Consider the following 24,946-nt stretch of genomic DNA (forward strand, 5'->3'; position numbering starts at 1 on the left):
AGTGCACAATTCATTGTGCTGAAAATGAATGAGCCTGCAAACCGGCGGTGGCAACCAGTTTATCGCCGCTGTCGTGACAACCTAGTAACTCCACTTCTGGTCATTTTAACATGTTTGCTTAGACTAAAGATTTGCATTTGTTACTTTAAGCTTACTTTCTTATAAAAATCTGTTAGACGTAATCTTTAAAACATTTGGAGCAGTTGTGGTTGGGAGATTTTTTTTTTTTTTTTTTTGGGTGCACAGCAGAGGTTAGTCAGCCGATAGTAACAGCTTTCTGGAATAAGCAAACACCCAAAAGGCAAAAACACACCATCTTTACAGCGGGCACTGGTTAACCATATGAGCTTCCTCTGGCACATTTACTGTTCTTGTCAAACACAGCTGGTAACCAGAAGGGTAGGAGGAGTGATGCATGCAGGAGTGGCTCCCTGGGTGAGGATGATTAGAAGTGAGCTGGAACCATAAGGCTTTCTCTTTGTTTCTGGGCTGTGAAACACCTTTCAAATATGAGTGCAGCAGCAGCCAGGACTGTGTGGTCAACACATTTTTTTTTCTTGTCAGGAATTCCTTTTTAATAATGTCCAAGGATGTGTGTGAAAAAAAATTGTTTTTAAAATAATCATACTCTCTGACCATGAATATGAGCAATTACCTTTAATAAGAGAGGAAGATTTACACTTTTTAAAAAAAAAACTGAACAAAAGTGAGGTGCAAGGATAACACTGGAAAATATTTATAATTGCAAAGACTTTAACCTGATCTTCATTTTCAACTAATGTCTTGATCATTTGATCTAAAAATGTAAAAAAAAAAAAAAAAAAAAAAACTATTTTACAAAAGTTTAATACGCAAATACGGGAAATCCTCACAGAAACTTGACCCAGAGACATGTGGTTCATGATGACGCGTTATTGCTCTAAAAGGGACTTAAACAATTAGTCAAGGACCAAGTTGCCAGATCGCTTTTTGTGGATCGACTAATCAAATAATCAACCCATTTTCAGCTCTAATAGTGGGATTATGTTGCACTTTTGCGAGATTAAACAATTTACAGTGAGTGCCAGTAGAGAGAAGGGAACTCAAATGATGAAGGAGATTTACTAATCTATTGGTTATTTGGAAGCTGTACTTACCATAGTTGTTGTAGGATTCATCACCGGTTCTATGTCCATATTCATAATATTCTGAAATGCTAAATAATCAGAGAGAGTGGAAACATTAGAATAAAATAAAATAAAGAATAATAATTTGTACTTTAAAAATGGGAAAGTACCCATACAGTTGCCATTTTTCTGTACATATATATTTTTATGATCAACAAAACCATAAAAAAAAAAACCTTTCTAAACTAGCTGTCTGTATCATTCAGCCCCAAGCTTATCGGTTCCTAGTCTTAGTATTATTCCATCACCTGGGCACCGTAGTTTTTTTGCAAATTTTTTCCGCTGTGGATTAATGCATATTTGGTGTTTCAGTGAGTATTTACATGGTGCATGTGAGATGAACTACAATCTCTGCATTGCTCACTCACTGATGTGTATTTAATAGACAGCAGAGGTCCCTGGCACAACTTTATCAGGCTGCGGATACACAGGCAGCTTGTTGGTGGGATGAATTCATTGTTGTTGAAATGTACCAGTGTTGACCCATAAGGCATCTGGTCACAGTGTACCTAACAAATGCTGTACTTTAAGTAACTGTAGACAGATGGTGACTGAAAAAAAAAAGGGTTGAATGACTGAAAAAGCTTTTGTTGCTTGTCCATCATGTGTGTGTGTGCGTGTGTATAAACATTACGTCTTTGACTGATTGCTGTAGTTATCCTCGTAGGCTTCGTAACTGTCGTCGTCATATTCTCCCCCGTATCCATCATCGTAGCCCTGCGAGGGAACACACAGTAAGCATTAAAGTTGACGTGTCTCCTCATCTCTGTCCGTCTAACCGGTTAGAGATTGATATAAAAACAATCAATACTCAGTTCCACGGGCAAAGTTGTTACTTTAAGCCTGTAGTAGCAGAGGAAACAGGACAAAATTTATGTCTAACGGAGATTATTGATTAAGGCTTGCAGGGGAACATGTCTCACTAGTGGAGCCTAATGGACAACTTCTAAGTCTCAAACTGCAATATGGATCTCGACTATTGAGAAGGAGCAAATCGGTAAACAAACACAAAAGCTAGCCAGAAACAACAGTCGTGTTTATAACAATAAAAATGGCTAAACAGGATGCAGCTCACAGTAGAGCCTTTTCACAGTGAGATAGACACTTTGCCAAACACCTGGAAGTATTGTAACTACATTACATAAAAATAAAAGACTCTGTTTTGCACAGCTGTAAATCAAGTGAAATACCTACAGTATATATTATTTATAAAAACATAGAAATGACTGTTTAACATGGTTTTCCTCTGTAAACTGAATATAAAAAAATATATTATGAAAGGTTGTGTTAGATGTGATATCTGACAATACTAGTTTTGCCTTTTAAATTTATGACAATATTAAATGTAATATAGTTATGTGTAGTTTCCCTTTTCTTGTCAAAGTCTGCAAAGTAAGAAAGCTATTACAAATCTCTGTGTTTTACCTCTGACCGTCTGTTAATCCAGTTAGTGACTGTCTACGTCAACAGAAAACTCTTTTCTCAACCAACTTTTGCAAGTAACCTGATTCTGGGTCAATTTAAGTAAACATTATAACTCAGGGGTAAAATCCACAGAAAGGCTTTTATTATTAAATCCTGTAATATTAAATTTGTAACTGTGGCATGTGAACATCCCACTCATTTTGATTAAGTGTTGTTTCATCTGCATAAACCATAATGTGTTCTTTCTTATATATTAAACACTAAATCTTACTGCATTTTTTTTCTTCTTTTTATTGCTTGTATACTCACAAGAGTAATTTCCACCATGAACTGGGTGAACACCACATTTCAAACTCAGATTTTTGCCCATCTCACTTTTATAGTTTTAATTGATTTACTCCTAAAATGTCTTTAAACAGTAAAATTTCCTTTTACTGGCCAGCTGCCAAAACCAACATCAGAGCATAAAGGAGTTTATCAAAAGTCATCAGAGCTACTTTCAATTGCAACTGTGCACTGTTAGCAATTACATTTTATGTTCTTAAATAAGTGCTTAGTGGATTTTCCCCCAGATTTTTGCCTCTGAAGAAACTTTCAGGCTGCCCTCTCTTCTCGGAGGAGTTTTTTTTTTATTTTAGGAAGACTGCAGGCAGTCCAATCTATTTGTTTATTCAGGTTTTTTTTTAATTTATATGCTAGAAGTGAACGTCAATAAAAGCTAAGTCACTGTGCCTTTAAAGATGGAACATCAATTATTATCAAGTATCAGGGGCTTCAACAATTGCATACACCACTTCCAGCACAAAGGCTGAGATTTATTAGAACAATTTTGAAGAATGGGAAAACTGGGTACACAGATGGAGAAGTAGTGAACTAAAGCCAGATTTTATGATAAAAAAATGATCTCACAGGTTTCATTTCAGTTGATATCAAACAAATAACCATACAGTATATCCACAATGTGATAAACATTCAGGCCAGCAGTGTTATATTGTTTGTGTTGAAATATGCTAATTACTCTATAAGCACCCCTGCATTTAAAAGATACAGAGCAACCCAAATCTGGACTATTTACATCTGTGATTCATTATAAAACTACTGAGCGCCTGGTGCTGGCTCATCACTGCAAAGCCTCAGAGCTCAGAGGAGAGGGTCGGTGTGTATGATGCTCTCAGTAAATGACAGAAAGGCTGACATGCTCACGATGATGCCAGCCTGCATCAGGTGGCAGATTCTGCAAAGCTTGGCTCATATTCCCCAGAGAGCATCCGTGAATATCCGGATTCCTTCTCATCTTAACCACATTAAATAATGACTTAATTGTCAAATTGCATATAATTCATTTTTACAGGATTGTGGAGCAGAGAGCAGATTTTATTACAGTGAATAAACTATGATTTCAGAAATTTTGTTTATAGGAAAACAATTACTTCAGTGAACACAATACTGCTGCCAGGAGCATCAGGTGCACACAGAGCGCACTGGAGACACCGGGCTGCCACCTACATTCAGCCTTCTCCAGCCAACTCACCCAGGGTTTGAACTGAGTTCGGGCTCTGGGGCTCTTAGTCCCCCAAAAATAGCAAAGGGACCCCAAAAGAGTGAGAAAAAGATTTGCACCCCTGGATTTATAGAAAACATGCCCAGTCTGAACACAAAATGTGTCCTAGAAAAGAAACTGTTTTATTATTAATGATGGAAATGTTTTAATGTGTGAAAATTCAAGTGATGTGGTCATTTTTTTGAGAAGTAGGGAGAAAAAAATACTCAAGGGTGACCAAAATTTGAAAGGCTGTGGTTAGGGGAAATTAATACTGATGAAAAAACTTCTGGGATAAAGCACACAAATGTATACTTCAAAAAAACAATATATCTATGAAAAAGTTTATTTGGTAACCTGTTTGCTACAACTACAAATCTTAAACATATGCTACACCTCATAGTCAGACCTTGAGGGAAGCCCGGTGACCTTTGCTACCTTCGAACTCACCCTACACATCGTCGGTACCTGCATTCATCCTCAACTGTGACAATCAGGGAAACAAATACATCAGGGGTCTCCAAACTTTTGTCCTGAGGGCTATGTTGACAAAATGAGAGTAGCTCCTCTGTAACATATATTCACATAGCTGAGCTCCAATAAACCAGCAGAATGAACTTCTTTTATTTGAAAAATAACAAATTAATACTCAGCACACACATACTCAACCACGAACTCGCGACCCAGTTAAAGTGTTAAAGACCCCTGATCTACATCCTTTATTTTGAAGTTAAATACAGTGTAAGTGGTCAGTGTCAGTGTAAGTGGTGAGTGTCCTCCACTATGTTTAATTTCAGGAGCTGTCTGTTTTGTTGCATTAAAAGCTGCTGCAGACGTCAGCCTCTCACATTTTGTTTTGTTTGTAGCACTCCCTCCATCCTCGACAGGAACCGTATGTAAAATGAATATTCATGAGGACTCTGACCATTTATTGTTCAATGTAAGAGTGTAGTGGGTGGAACATGAAGTTCTCCAAAATGCAACCATATTCAAGTTGACACTGATTTATAGAGTGAAAACCAATTTTTATCGTAATCTATGTGTTAGATTGTTATAAATATGTATAAATGCAGGATACAAAATTCACCTTTTTGGAGGTGTGGGTATGGTGGGTGAAAAATGCCTTTTCTCCTCACTTCTGTAATCAAACCTACACCATTATGTAGACTGATCTGTCAGAAGAAACATAGTATTCTGTGAAATGGTTTATTCATGACAGCAGAGATAATCAGTCTCAGCAGACCAAAGGTTCACACAAACAGCCAAACCTGAAACTGGAGTGAGGCCAAACAGTGTGCAGAACAGTAGACTTAGCTGTTGTAATTGTTGGATCTTGCTCATTTAAAGAGATTTAGTGGAGTTTAAAGTGCTCATGTTTCTTTTTCATCACAATATAATCTCTTCTAATCCTTTCCAAGCTTGCTATTTCAAATCAAGCTCCACTGTGATACAAACAAATCTTCAGTTCCTTTTAGAGATCGAATATATTTTAAATCGACAGAATAAAATGTTTTGAAAGCATCAATGAAACTGGTTTATGCCAGATGTGGTCTCAACAGCACATTATTACTCCATGCCAGCCTGTAACAATAGAGTATTAGCATCTTGCATTAGGTGTGACTGCTTCTGGTAATGCTTTATGACACAACAGCAGACACATCGGTGTGAAGGACACCAAGTGCAGCAACACAAAAGAAATCACATTTGAGGCACTTGTACACATTCTCCCTCTTCTGTCGGGTAATGCTGATTCAAACAGCTCTGGTTCCTGTGTGGCTTTATTTGTGTGAACATGAATTTGACTAAATTAAAGTTAGGGATTATGTCAGGGATTAAGTTGTTCAGGGGATCCTATACTCCTCTTTTTCTTGCACGAATCTCTGCCCACAAAGGCAGCGTCAGAGACCTGCATATCTCGGTAATTAACCATTTTGTTAGCAATTCCATTCGAACTATTACCCCACACTGGACCACAACTGTGACAGTGGATTAATTTCAGTCAAACGTCTGATAAAAATAAACCTTCAGTTACTATAGAAACATGCAGTCACACAAAACGTAAAGTTCTAAAAGGATACAAATATTCAGGATGCCCTATTAAAAACTGTCAGTCTTGTTCTCAGTGCGTAGAAATACAAAATACAGAATTGATACAAATGCTGAATTCATTTGAACCCCTCACAGCCCAGTGCACTGTCTGTTTACTGAAAGACGTGTGCGTGCTCAGCTCACTCTGGAAGGTATTGATAAAGTTATGTCTGTGTCAGGCTGCTGGTAGCATTTACTAACACAGCGGTGTCTGGTTTTGAATTTGAATTGGCTTTGAATATAGTTTCTTAAAAAATACTGTTCACCAACTTTTCTTTACAATAACTTTGGGTCACTCTTTCTGTTGAGTATGTTGAGTTGTGTATTTGAAAATGTATCTTAGATCAAAGTAAACTTGTGTGAGACAAATTGTTTTGGCAAGTAACCCCTGCCCTGAACAACTATTGCCCAATTATAGCATAGAAACCGCAACTAGGCACAGGAGACCTTGGATTTCTTCACATGTTGAAGTGGCGTACATGGAGATTTTTCAAACTGAAATACTCTGTGGTGTCTTTTTTTAAATTAACTTTCAAACACGCAAAAAAAGAAACGAATATTGAATTATTAGCATCCGAGGCTAACCCGCTTACAACAACGAACTAGAAAAATGCATTTCCAGAAGAAAATGCAGTGTGAATAGTGAAAGCTGAAATCATTTACTGATCATTGCTAAAAAAAAAAAAAAAAGCTGAAATCTGAGCTGAAGTAGATCTAAAATAGCAAAAATATGTTGTTTTTTTTACCTGTAGCTTTATTGTAGCGCTAAAAAACGCTGCATGATTTGGCACAAGACTTTGGATATGACACTTTTTATTTAACATCTGCTTTTCGATTAATTTTGACACTGTATTTCAAATGAACTACAACGGTATATGTTTATAAATTCATGTTGACAAATTAGTAACATGAACATCAACCAAGCTATCTCCATTGAGGAAAACAATGTAATGCGGTCAAAAGTTACAGAAAAGCCCAAGAGCTGAACCTTGAGTTAACACTTCTTTATTCAAGCTTTGAATATATGTTACCAACTGACATCATTTGTGTATTTATTTTTGAAATATAAGCTATGGATATTTATTTATTTATTTATTGCTTTATTTAACAGGGACAAATTAAAAGCAGCATTAGGGAAAAGTGTAATTTGGTGTCTCAAAGGTCAAAGAAATTATGATGGAATGTTCCTCACTAATCTCTCTGCTGACCTCGGTGTCAGTTTCACACACAACACATGCATTTGCATTTGACAGCGTACTATGTGTAAATAGTCTGGCCTCTAATTAATGAGGCTTGATTGCTCTAGTTTGACACTCATCTGTAAAAACAATTAACATGGGTACTTTTTAACAAGGCAGAGGACATAAATCAAATGTTAACACAAGAGTGGAGGGTCTTCGCTCAGTGTAATTAGGACAGCAAGAACCTAAGGCCCTTAGCACTGTGCTTCATTATCAATTGACAACCTGTATGTCCCCTGACAGTGACTGATCTTCATAGGGAGTGGCCTGTGAATGCCTATCCATGCAGCAGAAAGAGGAGGAAAATGAGATTTGCAGCCTTTTGTCTCAGTGAATAGATTCTGCTCCTCACTGCTTTGTAGCAGAGCAAATTCAATCAGCATGCACCTTTTGGTGTTGCTCAAACACTTCAAGTTTACTTTTGAACACGATCAGATCTCATACGAGGTTCAATTTTAAAACATTAAATAGTTATGGTGAGATTAAACCTTGAATACTTTAGTGGCATTAAACAATCTCTTTAGCCAACAAATAAATTCGACATGCATTTCTCAGTACTCAAATATGATCATGACTTGATGTGCTTGTGGAGTTCAGCCTTAGACGTAACTGCATCATCTACTCACAGGCGGCTTTGGTCCCTGATGACACATCTGAGGCTATTCTGCATTCTACCTGAGCTGTTCTTCTGTTAAGTAATCAAGTCGAGGTGTGTGTCATACATCTGTTTTAATAAACAGGAGCGTTCTGCATGAATAATTTCCATAATTAATGTAACAAATGTGAACCAAGCAGTGGATCTGAACCTTTTGTTATAAAGCAATTACAGCAGATGTGCATTCCTTCCTTATCGGTGGCCTCAGAAACTACTCTCCTTCTAGAAATATACAAAACCTCACGAATCTTACATATCTTTTATGTTCATGAAAAAGATGATATAGGGAATTTTTTTTTCTCCCCGTTTCAAAAGAGTGTCCTTTTGCTTTTTCCACAGTGGATAGATTAGAGGTTTTTTTTTTTCCTTCAAAGCCTCCGAAAGCTCTGTGTTTAATCACATTATGGCATTTCCCCGCACAGCCTCAGTATGGTTGCAGGGCTCAGGTTTAAAAACCGAGCTGTGCGTTGAAATTTTTACCAGCAATTTGTACAATTCATGGTCTACTGTCAGGAACAGAACGCTGGATCACTCTCAGATTCCTCACTTTTATCATCAGCCCTGACATTAAAAGATAAGATTTGATCCAGATGGGATTTGATTTTTAACATTAAACTGAGGCCATGGTCCCAGTCTATACAGAATTCCATCAATCACATCTTTAATCTCCCTCTGCTCTCACTTTGCAGTTCTCTCATGGAGTAACTTATACTGATTACAGTGAAATGTCTCACTGCAGCTCTTTCTGGATGATTATACCATTCAGTCATTAATGCTTCTTTAAAATGTCACTAAATAATGGTTATTAGTGGTCATTTCAGCATTTCAGCATCAACTTAATATGTATACCTCAACATTACACCTAAAATGACATATATTAAAGTAACTTTCATATGAATAATTCACAAGAATCGGACTGAAATACAAAGCATAGAATATGCTTTTTTATAAATGCAACAAAATTACATTGTCAAAAGAGCCCAGTTGTGCAACTGCAATACATTTAATATAATGAACATTTGCATTTATATGGAAATGATAAAAAAATATTAGTTTAAAAACATGCATCAGAAGTACGTACTCTATAAAATACTGGCTCACCCGATGACATACTGTATACTAAGACCCTAATAGAGGAAAGAAAGTTTGTCTGGAGCAACTCTAAAACAATTACCAACACTACTTTACACAGAACACAGTGTCTGGTTGCTGAAATTGCAAATACCTTATCACTGGAAAGCAGGCCTCTTTTACTGGATAACAGATCTGCATGTTAAGCACTTTCACATTGTAGTATAGATGGGAGATTTATTTTACAGCAGCTTAATGAAGATGAGAGGCTGATTGCTTAATTTCACATAAATATGACCAATAACTGTTAGCATTTTTAATTGTTTGCCTCAAATTGTGTCTATCAAAATGTATTGAGGTTTATCAAATTAGATAAGGTTCACTTAAAGGTAAATCAGTGAGTAACAAAAAGGCTTGTTCTTATAGGTTTTGAGTATTTAATGTGTCTCTGAATGTTTCTTTGAATAATTAAATGGTCGTAATAAATACTAAGCAAGGAAAACTTACCCTTAAAGGACTAGAACGCCTTTATTTATTTTTTAAATTGTCACAGTGATCAATGATCCTTTATGGATTAATGATTCACTAAAGAGTTTATCAGTTTATCTGAAATGATGCTAAAAGCCCACCGGCACTTAACTGGAAGAGACAGAGATATGTACCTGACCACAGCTGATGTTTGATGGCACTCTTCTGATGCATTATAATCAAATATAATCTCAGTCATCTTGGGATTAGGAGGGTTTCATACAACAACACATGAAGAAACCGTTCAGAAACTGCATCGGCCCATTTATAGGGTTGAAATTAACTTCAACATAAAAAAATATTTGAAGCTCCCCCAATGGGTGCGATATTTGAATTCATGTAGATTGAACCCCGTTAAACTACCTCTACGGTGAAGCACTGCGATCCACTTCACTTCTGAATCGTTGCCATCCTTTAAGAGGTACAATAATGGTGACTGTCACTGTATTAGCTTTACGACACTGACAGCATGACAGAGTACATTCATCACTAGAGTCTCCAGAGAAACCTGTATTATATGATGACTGGCAGAACAGTGGAAACACTGCGAATGTTGATGGGAGCTTCATCCCAAATGGAGGAGAGAACAACAGTCTGTCATTCATTCAGTAAACACTGCGAACTACAAGATGCACACATATCTACATGTATATGTGCTGGTTATGAATAAGCAATCCTATGCAAATGTACATATCTGGCAGAAGATGTGCGGTGATATTAATAACTTGTTGTGTCGACTGTGCATAAAAGCAGGAGGTAAAATGAAAACTCAAAATTGCGGCGTTGCTGGAAACGAGACTGTCGCTGCATCAAGTCACGTGATTAATAGTTGTGTTTTATTTTTCATCTTATTTGATGAACATATATTTACTGTGTGCAGGCTTACCCTCAGATTATTTTAATGGAGAGATAAAGCAATTGCTAATGAATTCCTAATGGGTCCGTTCCTCGGTTCATCCCGTTCACATAGCTAAGTATCCTCTGTTAGTGTAAATGGGACTGTGTAAAGCACCTTTTTTTCATGAACACTTGTAAACCAAAATGTATTAGTCTGTCCTTTTCAGAACATCCATATCCTGACAGCGGCTCTTCTGTTGCCTTAAACCTTTTTTTCTTTTTTTTAAAGACATCAATCTTTAGAAGTATGTCTGACATGTAAAAATATAATTGGACTGCAGGACATGCCTCACATTGAAACCATTGAAAAATAAGCTTGCATAATACTAAATAAGACGATCACAGCCAGGTAATATTTGTTAACAGTACTTCACAGCATAGAGAGTTTTTAAATCTGGTGTCTGGTGAGACATTCCAGTGCTGGCGTTGATAGTGATGTGTTTGACGTCACCCGGCGGCGACTGTTTTGCCTGAGCTGAAGGTGGGAGAATGGAGCAATAGTTGCAAATATAGGGATGGAAAGAGGAAGGCTAGAGCAGCTAAAAGTATAATGTAAAACCTAATAAGCATCGAGAAAAAGTTTCTGGAGTGGATGCTCCTGATACAAAAGACCGTTGGGGTTCAGAGGAAGGATTAAGGTAAAAAAAAAAAAAAAAAAACAGCGATAGACGGCGAGTATAACATCGATAGTCATTAGTGTATCTTTTCCTTGTTGGAGAGCACTACTGAAGGCACACATGGCTGTCATGTTACTCCTCTTGGAGAGATTTGTGTTTGTAAAATATTTGGAGTAGTCTGGTAGCCATTATATATATTTGTAATTATTCTCTGCCAGAAGGGGGGCACCAACATTTTTTTGGGGAACTGAGGTGTAAACTCACACTGGAGTGAACTGTATTTTTGTTTTCAGCTCTGTATTAATACACATTTTGGTGCTCTAGTGAATGTGGCAGCAGGAACATGCCCATGGGTTTGATTTAACATAAGCCCATTAGTATTTATCATAATGAAGGAACATGTCATACAGTGTAAAGGTATGGTTTTGGACAACAATGGAGCTTTAGGACAAAGAGGAATGAGATACTTGTTAGTAGGATCAATTCACTGTTGGTTTTAGACTCTCTTTGGGATTTGTTGACAGTGAACAAAAATACAATATCTCCACCTGGAATAAATGTACGAGGAGCTGCAATTTGGGAGGTACAAAGAAAACCCAGTGCCGGTGTGAAGGATATAGCAAGGTGAGATTTGTGGGAGAAAGATAAAGAGGCAACATCACGTTCATAAATTATAAAGCAAACAATGATACACGATAACCTCCAGCTTCCTCATGGTTTCCTCTGAACTTTTAAATCAATACCACCCACGATGAGGTACAATTATGGACATGCTCGTAGTATTGTCTTTATTAGACACACTGACAGTTTGACAGAGTCCATCAATCAACGGTCTCTGGAGAAATTACATGATACACACATACACACACTATATTTTCCTAAAGACAACTACAGGGTGTTGCAAGAAAAACACATCTACTGCTGCTGATTTGTTGTTGTGTTTCAGTAGATTGTACATTGCAGAGGGAAATAACAACAAGCACCTTGTATACTCAGAGAAGGAAAAAAAAATCAAACAAACCTGCACCTTTGTATAAAGAGGTCCCGCTACAATCTGGAAACATGCTTAAAGAAAATTGTGTAATGTAGTTAAAAAAAAAATAGCAAAGTGAGATATGAGGGAAGAGAATGTTCAGGACAAACTCATCTTTCCATAATCCCCTAGTCTCCCTGCTCCCACCCTCCTTCCCAACCTCCAATTACAAAGAGAAGAAATGCCTCGCTTTTTCACTCCTCAGAAATACACAGGCTCTACATCAGAACTCAATTTGGTTTGGTAATGAGACTGCGCTTGTGCATTTCCCCATGCAGACAGCCCAATCTTCAATTGCCTGCACACATGGGGGCTTTTCTTAGCAGGAAGGCTCCAAGGAAATAGGCTGGTAAAAGTGTTGCCTTTTTCATTTGGATGAAACTCAGAGCTCACCTTGTGTAGTCTTTTCAAAATGACCTTCAGAAATGTCTGAGATCTGAGGACAAGCATACTTTTAATTATAGACCTTGAATATTTTTTGATATAGGGATCCCAGGATTATTCTAAGTGGTAGGAAAGATTTTACAAACCACTGGTCAAGGTACTAACTACACCCTTAAGTGGAGTGTTCACTCTCTGCATAATAATGGTGCTGCAATTCACACAGAAGAGCTTCATGGATTTGTGATTTCCCACCACACAATATTACCGTAGTTTTTCATGACACTTTCCTTCAGGTGACCTGTAGTGACTCTTTGTATAGCACATGACATGCTTGTCTGCCGTTTTGTTTGTTTTTTTTAAACTCAAGCTGTTTTTTCAGTAGCCACTGCTTTCCATTTGTGTCATCAAAGAAAACAAGCAGGCACTGATTCAAAAGTCCTTCCTCTGATGCCCAGTTCAAGCACACTTGATGTATAAGAGTTGACTTTTTGACACTTTGTGGCAACAAAAACCCCGGGGTGCCTTATTCCCTTAACCTCCACCCCCTTTCTACTAAGAAAGCTTGGAAGCATTTTGGTTGTTGGACCCTTGCGGTAAAAATAGTGTGCAGCACAAGAAGTATGTGCCCCTATAGACAACAGAAAAGGCACAAAAAACAAAAACAAAACACTGTGTGTGCACTCTTATTACAGAGCAAGGAACTATTGCAGCTGCTGGTGTTATTGTTACTCTGGTCTGGGTATCTTAAGAGGGCTCACACTGTTTGAATCATGAGGCTTTATGCCTTCAAACTATTACTCAGAATGGGCCAATTCCATTTAAAATACAGAGCCAGAATTTTTACTTGGCTTGTATTTGGTGAGTCTTAAGGAGAGTCAAGGAGGGCTTTAAAATGTATTCAAAATCCAATAATTCGAAATACTTAAAAATGTCAAATTTAAAATAGAAAAAAATAAGCAATAAAAAGTTGTGCGTAGCAGTCAGAAATAGTGATAGAGTAACAGAACACAACAGAATGTTTCATCTGTAAGTCAAAGCTGTGACAATGGTGACAGTAAGTTAAATGTAAATACTCTTTTTATCCTTGAAAGTCTAAAATTTTGGTTACTTTTACATACAGTGAAAGAAGAAATTAATTTAAATGATTCTCATGATGAGGTGTCATTAGTTGTTCAGTGTAGTGCAATATTTATGTGCAAACTAGCTCAGCAACATAAATTGGATAAATCTTTTATTTTTTCCTGAGACATGAAAGGGGACCATGGACAGAAAAAACAGCAAGAACATGAGCCATGCTTTTAAAACGTCTGGCAAAATATAAAGAGAAATTGATCGCTGCTTCCTACGACATTGAACCCTGCTTTACTTGATGATCCAAAGGCACTGTAGAGTGTATTGAGTGATTAAAAAAATTGCAGATGATTAGTTAAAATATATATTGTAAAATGTTCTTGCTTTCCCTAATTTCTCAAACACCTGTCCGACAATGTCCTACCTTTCCACGTAAAGCAAGATCACATGAAAGGGGGATTAAACCAAGTCTGATTTAGACACAGTTCAAGTAAAATTACTCTCAGATATACTTTTCAGGGTGCGTAAAGAGGATTGGACTTACATAGTCGTCGTATGATTCATGTGTGACAGCTAACAGCGGGGGTCTGTATCCAGCACTCGCTCCTGCCCCCCTGGCTCTCGGAGCTTGTACCTCCCTCGTCAAAACGGTCGTGGGAAGTTTGCTGTGCGTTGCTGTCGCTGTCCCCCGAGGTGCTGCTGCACTCCTTGCTGCACCTCTGTGGCCTCTGAGAAGCAAACACATAGATGAACATGGCATCAATTTGGCCTAAGAAACTCGCTCCACAACATTTGTAAATAAGCCGCAGTAATTTTAAGTGGAAAAGTGGAATCAAGGCATTAGGAAATGTGTTAAATCCCTCTTATCGCTGCATATGTGCAGGCTGCCTCAGTTGGTGGTTGTCACACAGTTTGCCCGGGTGAAACACAAGATAAACTTACAGCACTGAAGTAGATCTTGTTGTGATCAGAAAGACGAGGAGTGTCACTTTATGTCTCTCTGCTCTGCAAACATGCCTGTGGGATGTAACATGTTTTTTAGTTGTTTTTTTTACATTTTTGGCCAAATCTGTGTTTGCACAAAATCACATCTGCCTGAAACCGCTCATTACTCTCAAGCTGTCAGCAGACAGGTATAGTTGTCAACGTGAGCAAACAGTTTTTTGACATTCACGGGCAGAGACATCACAGGCCAAACGCCGGGGGCGGACAGGAGGAATTTAAGGGTGTTTCTTTCATGAAAGTGAGACTGCCCAGCAGATGGACTTCAGGGACACTGCAGGGACCACAGGGTGGATTTAGCATCACAAAACTGTCTATTTTCTGCTAACTTACATTTTAACAGCAGGATGTAGGTGGGCTAGGACACCTATTCTTCCTCTGGCACATCCTTCGGTAGGTAGCAACCCATTGTGATCCAAAAATACAGACACTCAAAGGGGAATTACTGGTGCATAATTTTCATGGAGATTTACAATAATCGCTTATCGTTGTACTATAAGGAGAAAATCTGAGCACAGGAGTGGTGGTGGTGACTTTAAATTGGGAGCATCCCATGTTACTGCTGGATTTAGCTCATCTACATGAGCTGCCTGAATTAGGCCAGGCTGTCATGGCACACTTTACCTGTCATGGCACACTTTACCTGTGTACTCCAGAGGGACTGCCAAAGCTCAAGTAGATTACGGACAATTTGCTCTAAAAACTAACTTAAAAGGAGACTCAAAGCGGCAGGCGTTTCACACAAGCAGCTGGCTACCAACATGGCTAAGCCAATCAAATTCTCTGTAACACTGTTTTTTTCTGGCCCTGCGTGGATCCTAAAATCCTCCTGAGCTGCAGTACATGGGAAAAAAACAAGTAATATCTGAATTATCAAGACAGAAGTGGAACTTTTTTTTTTTTTTTTTTTTTTTTTAAGTAAAATGCTATTTAAAACTATTAACCTGAGAAAGAGAACTCAGAACAAGTTGGCATAAAATACTGAAGTATTTGCTGGTGAACCAATTAATGTGAAAATTCACCATGAAGGTAGGTACTTTCTTTTTATTATTAAAGCATGTATTTGTCATTCACAACACTGCACTGAGTTCTAGATTATCCATAAAAACATGAAATTACACATCGTACTGTAATGAATAATAAACGATAGTAAAGTCAAAGAGGTTGCTTTCTTTGGGTGACAACTGAATTACAGGATGACTCCACTGTTTTTACAGTAAAGATGAGGTTTACTCATCATGAGGACACCACCTCAGTCTGTGAAAACAGTTGTATATGTCCTCTTTGGCTCTGAGAGAGATTTGACTTTTCCCTTCTTACCAAATTTATTTCGAGAAACTGGTTTTTAACACTAACGACGGGACGTTGTATAATGTATAATAACATGAATAAATATGAGGTACGTATCAATCTTTTGACATTTAATTTCATCAATAAGAAACAATAAATGTTTTTTAATTTGGATATAAAAGTATGTCACTTCTGTCATTCAAAAAATTGTACATAAAAACTTTGGAACATAAAAAAACCCCGTTATTTTTCATCCATAAGAGGAAAAAAAAACACTTAAACACATTTCTCATGTATTCATTTTACAATACAACCCCCCAAAAAATTCAGCATTAATTTCTGCTTCTGCAGCAAAAATGTTTTGGAGAGAAGACGTGATGCATTTCCTCAGAGATATTTCATAAAAATGGTAATTTCTGTGTCTCCCAGAAGCCTTGATTATTGTTTTCACACAAACAAATACTTTTTTCAGAGCTATTTTTGAACAACTGTAATTAGCACTTTACCTTGTGGATATTGTGGTTGCTGGTCGTGCGCTCCTTCCTTGTACACTCCTCCCTCTGCTCGACTCGTCAGAGCCGTTCAACAGAGATAACTCTCTCAGCTGCTCCTGTCTGATCTCGTCATTGTAGTCCTGTGTGAAAAAAAAAAATCAGCACGTCTCATTAAAAAACACCTCCAAAAACATGGACATTTGTCTTCTGGCTGCAACAGATGCTCGCAACAGCACCAAATTTCATCAAATTAAAATTATTTTGACACACACCCTGAAAACATATGGCGATGCTGAGTGCTGAATAATCAATGAAGAATGTTGTCTTTTGGTTAAACTGTGAAACAAAATGCAGGGGAAAGATTGGTATTGTAGGAAATCGCTAAAAATATTCCAGAAAAGAGCTGTGGATTCATTGTCTGCTGTAAATTTGGATGATTAAAAAATTAGTAAAGAGGAAAAACAATGTGCCTCCTTGACTTGAAGACAAAATAATGTCAAACCAATCAAATCAGGGTCAGATTTCCAAATAATTTCACAAACCTGTGTGTTGAGATGAAAGAGGGCACAAACCGGAAATTGAATCACAAACTCTTTATCTTTTTAAGGCAACATAACATCAACACACACAACTTGTAATTGACAGTTTCAGCAGCTTTGTATGGAATGTTGTTATTTTGTGATTCAAGACCACTTTTCTCAACCCGATATCAAACATGATCATTACACAGGAGATAAGAGAGTGGACAAAGCAGTATTCATTATCTTGTCATTGCTGACAGATTATTTCCCAGAAACACTCGAGCCAAGCCCACAAGATTCAGTACCTCGGGCAAAATGTTTTTGTAATGACAACAAAGCAGTGGAGGCAGCGACACACTGTCAGTGTTTTTGACAGACACATTTTGTAACTTTGTTGTTTGTTTTTTCACTGCATGAACTGGTGTCACAGAGCCAGAAAGACCCACAATTTGTCTTTTGAAACAAATTTTTCAAACAAATATAGTTCACTGCTAACAAAGTTCAGTTATTTCAACTTAGACACACTTTTCAGTTTGAGTTGTCATCATAGTCACCTTTTTGTCCTACCTATAATACAGGATCATACATCTCATGATATTTAATCATGAGGATATTACAACTTCACCTAATTTTGACACTGAATGCAATCAGATCTTCAGATTTAAACAGTTCTGTGTGAACACAGAAAAATCTCAATTGAAACTTCGTGAAATGTAACCTCCTTTTTAGAGGCTCATTATCAGACATCAAATCTGTAATCACACTCTTCTTGTAATCATAATATATTCATATATTTCTTCAGAAACTTAATTTAAGCTTGATAATGTTAGTAGGTATTCAGCATACACCACGCACTTATAACTTTTAACCATTCATTATTTGTACAGGGTCACAGGATGCTGGAATCTATAGCAGCTGAAATTGGGTGAAAAGCTGGTCAGATCCTGGTTGCAGGTTCATCGTAAGGCCAACACAAAAAGGTAAGCAACTATCCGTGCTCCAAATCACACCTACGGACAATTTAGTACAACCTAACGTGCATGTTGCATGATGTGCAAACTCCACCCAAAAAGGCCACCGTGCTAACCAGCAGAATATCTAAGAAAAGGGGCAAAGTTTTCCTCTACTCAAAAGTTTGTTTGCTTAATTTTAACTTCACCCAGATGTTTAATATGCACTGTTACTGTTTTTAAGTATTAATTAATTAAATTCATTTTTATGGAAGAAAAACATTAGACAAAAAAGATCTCTAAACCAACTAATCTTGTCACATCTATTTTTTTTTTTAAGCTATTTTTGGGCTGTTTAGGTGGACTGCAGACATGTGACAGGAAATTCTATGCAACAAGGTCTCCAGTCGGAACCAAACCCCAGACATCATTATTCATATCAAGAAAGTGGGCAGAATAAGATGCGGAGGATGTCACGTTGTTCTTCATTTACAGAAATAGAATATGTGTCATACAGGGACCATGTGATGAACAGGTTTTAGAGACTGACACCCGTGTGTCACCGAAGATGAGAAAAAAATAAATCCTTGTGGTAGAGTTTCAAAACATTTGATGTGCTGCACACATGTACTCCTCTTATTAATGAACTAACGAGGCCTTCAGCATTCTGTTGGTTTGAAGGAGACTAGCACAGCTCTTAATTAGGAAGCTGGCAGCTCATCCAAAGCACAACAAACCTGCCGGAGCTTGTAAAAGTTGACTGTTGACAGAGGCGTTAACATGAATATACAGAGATAAAGCCCATGCTGAGGCTCCTCGGGCACAGACTGTTTGCTCACTGAGATTAATTCTGACCATGTGTGACCTTGTACACACATGATGCCCTTCACAGAGCCAAAGTTAGACTGTAAGAGGTCAACACATGGAGCGTGGTGAAACCAATCACTCTCGTGTTTGACTCTACCTGCTGCTACGTCTCTCTGTTACTGGCTGCATTGACTTATATAGTCTTGTATTGCAGTGATATGAGTCTGTTGGCTGTAGGACCATTTTTGAAGGAACTGCTTCTGCATCCTTTCATATTCTTCTGACAAAAATACACAAAACACTGCCTTTTTGAACCATCAATTTCAGTGGATTCAATCTTTAATTAAGAGATGTTGTCAAGCCAGATCTCCCGTGAGACCCGTGATATGATTTTACTGAGGAAATATAGTTCTCAGACAAAAAACTAATCTTAAAAAAAATAAACAGCCAAAGAAAACAAATCAATCTCAACTTCCGAATAAATCATATGGCGTTTATTGGATTACTATGATGGTACAAGCGCAAGTGACTGTTATGGTTAAACAGGGAGGATAGATACATTTATCGATACACAATAATTTATCATAAACAGCACAGTTTGTGACACGTGATTGTGCACATGTAAATCATGTATTTTGCCCATGGGTGGTTTTGGAACATTTTTATGGTGTAACCTTTGAAGCCCATGTAGATTCCCATGTGAGAACCTTTCCACATATTTTTCCGATGTTATCACATGTTGCAACATGTGATAATCATGTTTCATACATGTGATCACATGTGGAAAACATGGGAAACTGTTTTTTTTGTTCTGTAAGGGACTGATCACTTTTATCACAGTGGCAAAGACTCAGAAAATAGTATATAATATAGAGACAAAGAAGATTCATGGTGTATGATGTGAATGTACTGATTTCAAACTTTAGGAACAAACTAAATGTGTGTTTAAATGAATCTCGTATTCGATCAGCTGATTCAAAGGACTCATATAATACCCATCCACCCAGATGACCTCACAATGGTGAGACAGATGCTTCAGAAAAAACTCTCATACACAAAATATCAGAGCTGGATGGACAGAAGTGGAAATGTGATATTTTTCTACACCTGAAATTTGCATATATAGAGAGTAATACATACTGCTCATGCATTTTAAGAATGTAATTATTTCACATCACAAATTCTTTCAAAGTTAATCCGACATAAAGTTAGTCCTGCACTGTAACGAACACCCAACACAGTCTGAATCTATGATGAAGACGATGGTGCAGAGTATTTGGCTCTGTGACCCCCGACCGATCTTTAGTTGGTCTTCAGGCTTCTTCATTGGGATCGTATATGGACCTAATAAATTGCGTAGAAAGCAAATCCAAGCTGACCTGACTCAGTTTTAATAGGAACCATATTTTGTCTGACTCTCGTTTGACTTTATTCAAAAGCAAATTACTACCACAAATCATGTTCAAGCATCTGTGTCACCCTCGATCTGCCAAAACGCTCCCGCTGCCATTTGGCCCAGGATGAAGGCCACCAGCTCATCCAGCTGAGAGCAGCATCGCTTGTCCTTCTCCACTACTTCTCACTCTTAGTCTGTATTTACAGCAGCACTGATTATTTCCAGTTTGCATTTGCTGTATTTTCTTTTGAGCAAAATTCTGAGCGCACAACACAGATTTCTGTTGTCAGATTTTGCTTCATGGCTTTTTCAGAAAAACAGTACTCCTTGGTGGCCTGCGTGCTCTATTTCTGCTCAGGACTTAATGAATTACAAAACATACACTAATTAATGCAGCTGGAATTCCAATTGGAAGTGGCCACACAGCTTATTCACGTGATGGATAGTTGAGATTTAAACGGAAGAAATGTCAACAAACCACATAAGACGACTTTGTTTTGCATCAGATGAGGAGATTGTGGATTCACATTTCCCCTTTTGTAGATTCAAGCTCTGTGGGAGCTCAGTGAGAGGACGTCTATCTTAAATTATACAGGAAAGACATTTATTTTCAGACATCATGGGGATGATGCATATTAAAATTAATTTCACTTTGAGGACTGGAGGACATTTGAGTTTTTTGTTACAAAAAACCCATCCGCAAGAGAAAGAAATGAGTGCTGCACTCATTCGTATCTCATGTCCTGGCACATACTTCGATTTTCAGCTGCAACCAGCAGTCTAAGTAACAACTGCACTTGTGGCATTGTGGGAGACAGCTACAGGTTATTCTGTCTGCTGCATCATGTTGAGTTTAGTTTGGTTTCAAAAGCATAATGTTGCACCAGCAGGGGTAGATTGACTGCCGGAGCAGTGGGAGTTTTCCTCAGGGGAGAGCTGGCTTGACTCAGACATGTTTGTGGCAGGATCATGAATTCAGTCTCTGTTTTTTATTGAGAACTGCTACATTCAGCTTTTACATTTTGAGCTGACAACAAAACTGATGTCTTGTTGTTGTTGTTTTTTTTTTTTAACTCTTCCTCCTTCCTTCTTGTTTAACTCCGTGCTGATATTACCCAGGATGAGCCCTGATGGTTCAGTCACAGATTCAGGTGTGTGATGCAGCTTCAAGCGGAGATCAGGAACAGCCTACATAGCTGAGGATTTTTCATTTTATGACTTGTATTTTTTGACCCCAATCATCACATTTCACGTTCCTCCCTTTGTATCCATGAAAGTCTCTATACACTTTTTTCTACATATGCACAAGTACACCCCAAAAACCTGTAAACACACCTTTCTGCTTCAGTAGAAGTCAAACTCTGACAACCTGACTTTTACAACACAACTCTTAATGCTTAGTGCAGCAGTGAAAAAAAAGAGGCAAACAGCAGGATGCACTTGGCACTCTCCACCAGAGGCAGGAAACATCTGTCACTATGGATACTGACAGATGCCCGTTGTGTTACATTATGTGCCGTTTATTCGCGAATCCATAAGATCCCTGAGGCAGCGTGCATGTGCTATAAAATCAATGGTATGATCTTTATTTTCTGTGTTTTTATTGACATGTGGAGATGCTGCAAGCGGGATAGGGACAAAATTATGCTTTCTATCTTTCTACTTAATTTTTTCTGGATCACACTTAATAATCTGGGGTTTTGTCTCACCATGAGGGAGGGAACATATAAAATGAATGAAAACAATTTTTTTCCTAATATTTCGCAGTTTGGATAAGAATCTGTAATAATAAATCAGCATGAAATGGTTTTTTTTTATTGTTCCCATCCACCTGCCACGAACTGGCAAACAGTTCTTTCTCATCGAGTAATTTTTTTCACCATTAAATCTTATCGAATTGGTTCCTCAGTCACTCTGCATCATTAGTTCTGCTGGCAGATCTTCACAAAAGATTGAGAATAGACTGTTGTCTGGCCTAAACTGTCTGTGCTTATTGAATGAATGCATGTATTACAGCTCCATCCTCAGTGTATTCTAAATAATAATAAATAATAATAAATGTGGCTGCAATTCTGTAAACTACAATACCTCATCTTTTCTGAAGCCACTGCAGTGAAGAAAGAGCCGAGGCTCTGTCAGCAATACATTTATATTCTTGGACAAACATCACATAATACTGCGGTTTATAAAAAGAAAAGCAAAAAAAGCATACATATATTTTAAAAGTTCCCGCAGACCTGAGAAGTAAGTAAGAAGAAGCTGACACTACAAGCAGGTGTGAATCTCAGTGCAAAGTGCATCAGGTTGCAAATAGGACGATTAGATATACTAGTATTTCTAAGAAAAAATACTGTATATCCGGTGAGTATTTTTCAGAGTTTCCCATTCATCTTTACTTTACAAATGTTACAGTAAATCTAAACTACCAGCCTGCAAACAGGAAAACAAATACCTTTAACGTTTACTAGACTTCCTATGAAATGTTTCCCAACATTTTTACATTTTGGGTATTTTTTCTGAACACTAACACACAGAAACCTCAGGACCAGATTAATAATCCTGTACTTCCCTACTTGTTGTTTGGCAGACAGTTTTGAGTAATTTGAATTTGGTTTTGCTCCGTGCAGATGCAGTATCATCATCCTCTTTGCCCAGTGAGCAGGCATCCTGGTAAGAACATTGGATCGGTATAGGAAGAAGCCTGAACTTCATAAAGAATCATGCAGCACAACTCCTCTATTAGGCTTGTCACATTTGCAAAGCTTGATTAATATTTACAGCTTAGACTCAGCTAGAGTACACAACATGCACATTAATTATAACCAAGTTCTCCAGGCTATAAGTTGAGTCTTGCAAGTTGTTCCATACTGCACTTTAATTGCTGAATACATTATTTTTCATTTGTAACTAAGGGCATGTAGTGTAGAGCAGCAGAGAAAAACTTCATGCTTCTATCTCCCTCTTATGTAAATAAACCCTGGATACTGTAAACTCAGAAACTGTTTGCTTTGTGTTAATAAGCCTGTGGGAAAAATGATCAAGTCAGCAGTCATAGCTGGTGTCCGCATACGACATCGGAATAAAAATTAGTAATAAAATCAGGTGAAGTATTAAACTTACTGGAACTAGGAATTTTTTAATTTCCTCCAAGGCGTGACTCATGCGTGAATAGGCCTCACCAGGTGGAGCAAAGACTTCAATTAAAACATGAAGATCATTACTCAGATGGCCGTATTTGGCCTCCCCGCTGTTTCGTAATTCTTCTTCCTGTGAAAATAAGAGCGCAAGTGAAGGATTTTAGTCCATGAACCTAAAATTAAAATAACTAGCATGAATTTTTTTCAGGATATTATTATATGACAATAAATACCACAATAGCCTACAAGCTTGTTTGGAATAACATGTAGTGACCACACTACTGCATAGTAATGTTTTAATGAAGTTATTTATTTGAAAGCCAGTTGTTTTTATGTGTTGACAAAACAATACAGATAAATAGTACAGATGTTTCAGCTGTTTTAACGTTAGTATATATTACAAAAAAGAAATGATGTGAGACATAAAAAACTGTTTGCCATGTAATTGTATGAACGGTCGTAACAACTGTCAGATGTGCTTGTGCTGCATTAGTGTTGTCAGAAAAGGAAAAACAGAAAAAAACTTCTGAGTTGGCATATTACACACAATGTGTTCCTAATACGAGCTATTTTTGCTGTGTTTCATATTTGTTACCAAGTGAAACCACACACAAAAAAAACTATACAAAATTATCTGAATCAACTGTGTAAGTGTTGAATTTCATTTTGGTGCAAATGCTAGCAGTGGTGCATTCCGTTCAGCGTTTGTTGACATGTCTTTTCACCAAGTGTGAAATTATAAGAAATCCCAGATGTCTCCAGTTCAGACTTACAAGTCACAGGCTGACATGAACAGATTTATGTAGAGCCGTGGTTTCAGCTTTCAGTGCTACAGTTGGCATGATAACATGCTCACAATGACAATGTTAACGTGCTATGTTTCACAGGTGTATCCCAATGTTCACCATCTTAGTTTAATACCTTAACAAGTTGACTTTTACAAAGGTGAATGTTATTACAGATATTTGGACATAGACCATTTAGAGTCTTCCTTGTAGACCAGGAATTTCATGGCAATCCAAGTTGTTTCGATAATTACAGTTTTAGTGTAGCTACTCAGTGTGTGTTCAGGTCATCCTCACACTAACATATCATGCAGATTTAGGATTGTCTTCGGATTAAAAATGGCAACAATAAAGATTTAAAATCTAATATTATTGAACATGACTTATTCATTCGCTGATTAACAAACTTTTGTGAAACACATTTTTGAAGATATACCGACACAAGGCCTTTGTCAATGAAATGAAAGCAAACATCAGTCTTATAAATCCTTAAAGCAACAGAGCACTGGCTATGTAGTAAAAAGGCAGAGAAATATTATGAATGTATGAAAGCGAATGTTCAGTTTAGATAGTTTGCATTAAATTACAGCGAGTCGACTGAAGTCACTGCAGTAAACAAAAGCTTTCAAGAAAAGTGCAATCACCCTTGAGTCTTAACTCGGGCCCTATGGAGGCCTGCCTGAGGCTTCACACTGGCTTTAAGGGCTTAAAGATCTTTAATATAGCTTGGGGCTACTGCTAACTGTGTTTTAAAAGGAACCACCTGAATTGTAAATCAATTCTACCCTTAACAAACAGTCAGAAGTGATGTCAGACCTGGAGTGGAGACGTTTTGTCTGCTTAAACCA

At 37.6% G+C, this 24,946-nt stretch overlaps 1 protein-coding gene across 5 annotated transcripts in view; it reads right to left on the minus strand.

The window, feature by feature from the left end:
- Window positions 1-24,946, minus strand: part of khdrbs2 (KH domain containing, RNA binding, signal transduction associated 2) — a 61,387-nt gene that overhangs the window by 9,685 nt on the left and 26,756 nt on the right. For all 5 annotated transcript variants that reach the window (XM_069144845.1, XM_069144846.1, XM_069144843.1 and 2 more), the window contains exons 4-8: window positions 23,297-23,443; window positions 16,515-16,642; window positions 14,261-14,444; window positions 1,801-1,883; window positions 1,137-1,195 (exon numbers count right to left, since the gene is read on the minus strand). In XM_069144845.1, coding sequence (XP_069000946.1) covers window positions 1,137-1,195; window positions 1,801-1,883; window positions 14,261-14,444; window positions 16,515-16,642; window positions 23,297-23,443 — 601 coding nt within the window. The remainder of the gene's footprint in view (window positions 1-1,136; window positions 1,196-1,800; window positions 1,884-14,260; window positions 14,445-16,514; window positions 16,643-23,296; window positions 23,444-24,946) is intronic.

The sequence above is a fragment of the Embiotoca jacksoni genome, unplaced genomic scaffold (assembly GCF_022577435.1).
Source record: "Embiotoca jacksoni isolate LCO1_2020_lvr unplaced genomic scaffold, fEmbJac1.0.p SCAF_12, whole genome shotgun sequence".
Taxonomy (NCBI): Eukaryota; Metazoa; Chordata; class Actinopteri; family Embiotocidae; genus Embiotoca; species Embiotoca jacksoni.